This window comes from Carassius gibelio, chromosome A9 (genome assembly GCF_023724105.1).
Source record: "Carassius gibelio isolate Cgi1373 ecotype wild population from Czech Republic chromosome A9, carGib1.2-hapl.c, whole genome shotgun sequence".
Lineage (NCBI taxonomy): Eukaryota > Metazoa > Chordata > Actinopteri > Cypriniformes > Cyprinidae > Carassius > Carassius gibelio.
Window position 1 is genome coordinate 9,252,888 of NC_068379.1, and position 5,871 is coordinate 9,258,758.

At 36.4% G+C, this 5,871-nt stretch overlaps 1 protein-coding gene across 4 annotated transcripts in view; it reads left to right on the forward strand.

Moving 5' to 3' along the window:
* LOC128020200 (formin-like protein 2) overlaps nt 1-4,951 on the forward strand; it is a 61,719-nt gene extending 56,768 nt beyond the window's left edge. For 2 of the 4 annotated variants that reach the window (XM_052606912.1, XM_052606914.1), the window contains one exon: nt 2,979-4,951. In XM_052606912.1, the coding sequence (XP_052462872.1) occupies nt 2,979-3,088 (110 nt within the window). In that variant the 3' untranslated portion in view covers nt 3,089-4,951. Of the gene's footprint in view, nt 1-921; nt 1,016-2,978 lie in introns of those variants that run through there. The other 2 variants (XM_052606913.1, XM_052606915.1) reach the window with 2 other exon arrangements.
* The last annotated feature ends 920 nt before the right edge of the window (nt 4,952-5,871 follow it).

Genomic DNA, 5,871 nt, shown 5'->3' on the forward strand with positions numbered 1-5,871 from the left:
TGGGCATGGTTTGTGACATTGTAGTTTGCTCATGTGTTCAGTTGTCCATGTCACTGTGATTATATGTAGTATATAATGTCATTGAATATTGGAACCATTCACATAATGCTGGTTTTCTGCATTTTCTCACTCTTCCTCCATCTTCTCCTGCTCTGATGGGTAATTTCTAATATCTCATGAGTCCATGTGTGTCCACATGTGTTGCACTTGCATGCTGGGATGGTTTTCTCGTATAAGCATGTTCTATTCATTTGCTTCACTTACTGTATGCATTTGCACGGGGTGAATGACATTTCTCATTCAGATTTACTTCTGTAGCCAAATGTAGGATTAAATCTCACCAAAGCAGCCAAATCCTATTTCACCTTAAAAATAAATAAATAAATAAATTAAAAAATAAATAAATAAATAAATTTAAAAAAAATAATAATAATAATATATATATATATATATATATATATATATATATATATATATATATATATATATATATATATATATATATATATATATATATATATATATTACTGCAATGAAATTTGACTGGGAGGACATGTTTTTGTGAGATTCAGCATTGCTTTTAGTTTTCACCATGACTGCTTGAGCTTCACTTACTGTTCGTTCTGGCCTATAACAATGCACTTCTGGGAGGCTTGACACATCGTCATTGGTTTCACTGTTTAAACATGAGAAGTGACCACACAGACATCACTCTGCTGTGTCTGGACGCTGGAGCCATTGTGCAGAGCAGCTTGAGTCATTGAGTTGATTACCGCAGTTTCAGCAGAGCTTCAGTAACCCCCTCCAGCGCCTGCCTGTGGCCTTTGACCTTTCCTCTTTGAGCCCTGGGCAGCTTGGCTCCCTTGCGTCCAGTCCACTCTGCTCTGATCTAACCTTCATTTTTGTTTCCTCTCCACTCAGCCTTAAAGAAGAATAATATTACTAAATTTCCCAATGTGCACTCGAGGGTAAGGAACTCTTCCAGTAGTACCCCAGTGGATGCTACTCAGACCTGGCAAGCATCTCTCTCTTTATTATTATTTGTCTTTCATTTTCATCCATCCATCGTAGATCAGTGGCTTTTGACACTGAATACAAAAGCCATCTTTTTCTGTTCTCATTCTACTTAACACACATCAGACCTATTGAGTTCTGACCCCTAAGGGCCGAGTCTCCAGGTACTCATGTAGATCACCCTGTTGAACTGATTTGTAAAATTGTGAATTCGTTTGATGAGGTGATGCCATGACCTGAGACACAGAGACTCTGCCTACATAGTCTCACGTTGAACTGACCCACACTTAGAGATAGTTGAGTCTTCATTAGTGCCTAGTTAAGCTTTCGTAGTAGGAACACTGACCCCAAAATGAATTAACACTTTAAAAATGTGAGTGCGTTAAAAATGTAATTGCATTAAATGTAAATTACAATTCATACAATTCAATTACGACAGCCGATTGGTATAGTTGTAGCATGTCAATGGATATAGATAATGCAGATGATAATGTATTTGGTCTTAGCAGACTTGATGGGAGCAAGTACTGTGAGCATTTAAGATATGCTGCTGCTGCTGCATAAATAAACATATATAAATCCCGCAGCAGATCTAGACAGGTGGACCTGGGGGAGGTGGAGGGTTTCTCATATCACACTGCAAGGACCAGCTTACAAAAGACCACTGAAACAGACAATTCAAATGTTAAGTGAGCAATCTCATTGGTGGCAGAACCAGTTAAGATCAATTCACTTTTTGACTTTTAATTTATTTAAAACACTGAAGACATAGAGCGCCCTCTCGCGGCTGTAGACGGTAATGTTTTTCTATTGGTTCTAAATAAATGCGACTTATAGTCCAGTGCGACTTATATATGTTTTTTTCCTCGTCATGACGTAATGTTGGACTGATGCGACTTATACTCAGGTGCGACTTATAGTCCAAAAAAAAAAAAAAAATCTATATATATATATATATATATATATATATATATATATATATGAGACAGTCATAAGTGTGTTATTGACTTGTTAATTTAAAACAATTTGTTCAAGGATGCAGATTCATTCAGCGCTTTCAGCTTTGGAAAAGTGCTATATAAATTAAACATATTTTATATTCAGAAACAGTATTGCGAATTGCTCAGACCGATGAGGTTTAAACTATTTTCATTGACAAAGTAGCTGTCAATATTGTATCTAAAAAGTAAATTGTCTTTGAATTCACTTCTTGACTATTGAACTGCTGTGTATTCCACATCAGTATTAGAACAGCTCTGATTACCTGCGGCCAGATCACTGCAGTATTGTGTAATATAGCTATATTAATCTGTATTACAAGGAACGTGTTATGATAATTATTTCGAGGACTCTTAAAATTACTACTTTAACTTTGCAGCACTTGCGGTTAATCGATTCTGTGGTTACTCTGCTAAGATAACTTGAGGAGAATCGACTTACACATGTACATGTAGCTAACACTTTTATCTAAAACAACTTAGACTGCATTTAAGGAATGTATTTGATCAGTTCCTGGCTTCCGTGGGTTTTGAACCCATGACCTTACATTGGTCGTGCCATGCTGTACAGGAACACTGGACATCTGTTAAAACCTCTAAACACAAGTTCATTAAAAGTCGTTGTCGTAGAACTAAACTGATGAACTTCCTGCAGTGTTTGAGCACGAGATAACACACTATCATGTAATGCAGTGACATTCAGACATTTTATTGCGTGACTTGAAGAGTTCAAAAATACATTTTGGGGCCAAATGTGAGTGTTTTCCCAACAACCTTGTTGAAAACACGTTTCTAAAAATAGGCAAACTTCAATAGCTACCATTCGCATTAAATTCAGAAGCTGAAATAAAATGAAGTACTTAATCCAGTAAAAACTCAAGCTGCTTTGCCCAGTTGACCACCAGCATGTCCAGATGATCTAAACTCAAATACTGACATCAGTTTATTCTGTTCCTCCTGCATCAGATCTGAGAAACCAGCCATACAGGCGTGCCGACGCCGTCAGGAGGAGCATTCGAAGACGTTTTGATGATCAGAATTTGCGGCCAATCAACAGTGCAGAGATGGTCATGTGACGAGGGCAGAGTGGATGTGATTGGATGGAGTGGTGGAGGAAACAAGATAATGAAGGACTGATAAAGATGACAGCAGGTCTGAAAGCCAAGTGCCTACATTTAACATCTGTCCCATCAGGTGTTGAATTGTACATGTGTCTTCTGTGAATTTTTATGTTACAAATGGTGTCTTAATCTGTCTTTTCTCTTATGGCGCTTAAATTGTATGGCTAGATGAGTATTTTTCTTAAGAAAGTGTCCGAATGTAAAACTATTCCAACACTTGTTGTATCACGGACCTGTAAAAGTCCTCTTACATTCCAGTGCTTTCGCCACAGATCAAACCGACCAGGCGTGTGTTCTCCGAATCATCTGGTCGGTCCAAAAGAAGCCCTGTAGTGTTGATCAGAGCCTGTTTTTAGAGTGCTGTTCACATTCTTGTCTTGATAGAGCCCAACAGAATGGAAAACAGCCTGAGAAGCATTTGAAAAAGTTTTGTAAAAGTTATAAAAATGCAATGTTGATGGTTTAAGATGTTGCAGGGTGCGACACAGCGGCCAAAGATAACAATATTAAGAACATTCCTCACTTAAGATGATTCGATGTCTGATAGTAGAGGTATTTCAATGTGTTGTGATCTTGAGAGCATGTGTACACGACAGGAAGTGCGTGCACAAGACTGTCCCAGGTCTAAAGAATGCTAAAAGCACCACAATTAAATTCCTATGTAACATATCTGTTACCTTGTAATAGATTAGTATTGTTTATATTGCAATAGAAGAAGATACTTCTTGTCTGTCTTAAAACCAATGTTCTCTTATAACCAGCAAAATAACAGTCCTGTCAAGACCATAACTGGGTGACTTTACCAGAAGTTTACCAGAGTTACATTAACATAACCAGAAGTCCACGGTAGACTCTGAACTATAACGGCTCAAAAAGTGCTTTGACAAAAACATGAGTGCAGTACGTCCTAGTACACTTTCCCCACAGACGTCCATTGGAAGTGCATTGAGGTAAATTAAATATTGTGTTTTATACACAGAGGATTGAATATATAGTCTGTGGTAATCGACAGATGCTGTTTTGAACACAAAATATTCCTTCGTGAATATTAAACACTTTTGCTATTATTTCCTGTATTAGTGATGTACGGCCGCTGAGCACTACGGCAAACCTCTTCCCTGGGGCACTTGTTCTTCACTACATACACAAGATCATAAGATCAGGTTCCTCATTGAATTCGGTTGTTGTGACTGGGCTTGTTTTATGCATTCTAGGTCAGACAATGGGAAATAAGGCGTTATATAAACTGAATCTTGTGTGGTTCTATAATGACCTGCACCAGTGAAAATCCACATTTCGTGTGATGTGAAAGTCTATTTAAAAGCAAAAAAATAAATAAATAAATAAATAAATAAAATAAAAACATTTGTTAAATGTACAGATATTTTGCTATAAAATTGTTGCATCTTTTTAACTTTTTAATCTTCTAATATTGTACATATTGTTAAAAACAATATTGTTTTAAAAATCATTCTGTACTACAATGTTTGAATATTTTAACTTATAGTTTTTATTTCTTTTTTTCCTGCATTTTTGTATATTTAATAAAGCTGAAAACCTGAACCAGTTCTTTTAGACATGCAGCAACAGTCCCATCTACACTAAAACATGTCAGAAATCAGAAGCATTAGTAGAATTAGTCCTTATAGTCTGTCTCATCTCTGTACAATACACTCATAAAAACTGGATTAAACTATCATTTTGTTTTCCCCTAAAATCAATGTATCTTAGCCACTGAATGCTTACAATACTGCAAAAATCTGTTCTCAGATTTACAGTTAGATGATTTCTCAATGTCCAATTAAACTATTTACATAATGCTGGTCTTCTGTGTTATTCTTGAGGGAGTGAATAGAAGTGGCGTTTTGTACTAAAAAAAAAAAGCCTAGTGCTGAAAGTCCTCAAGAATGTGGATTGGTTTAAATACACAGCTAACCTGCTCTAGAATGGGTTTAATTCAAAGATCGCAAACTGATTTCCAAAAAAAAAAAAAAAAAAAAAAATGCGAGTCCCTCTCCCACTCTTTACCAGTATTTATGCCACTCTGGCATTGGATTCACTTGATTTTTACAGCTATATTTCTCAATCTATCAGGTCCCTTATCACGCTAAAAACCCATGAGTCATGAAACATCACGTCCAGAGCCGTAGATAAACTCATCACATCTGTTTGCTGATCCCCCGTGATTGGCAGGTGACATCAGCATCAGCACCAGTTTAGTAATATCAAGGTGACTGATTGGATGCACTACAAGCACACTTTGGTTTAGTTTTTTAACCAAATTGGCCACATTACAGACCCAAACCAGCCCAAATTTTGTCTACCCACCCAAACCATTTTTACCCACAAAATCAAATTCAAGACCCCCCAATCTTGCAACACTGTTAATCAGTTTTTCACACAGAGTTGCAATTTGTACCAAAAACAATGGCTCTGCTCCCATAAAGGTTTATATAATAATTATATTGCAGCCTACCCTTAATGTATTACATATATGCAATTAAAAGCTTATATATAAAATAAAATTAATACATTTGTTTACTTAATGTTTTTTTTTTTTATGACTTTAATTCAGTTGTTTCACTTGAACTGACAGTCTGATATTATCTTTCAGCTGCCTTCTAAACGTTCAGTGGCAGTTTAATGAGGTTTCTTCCTTCCATACATCTTAAAAGATCACTGCAGATGAAATGGAGCAGGTCTGTGTGTGCTTTTGCTGATAAATGTAAGAAAGGAGC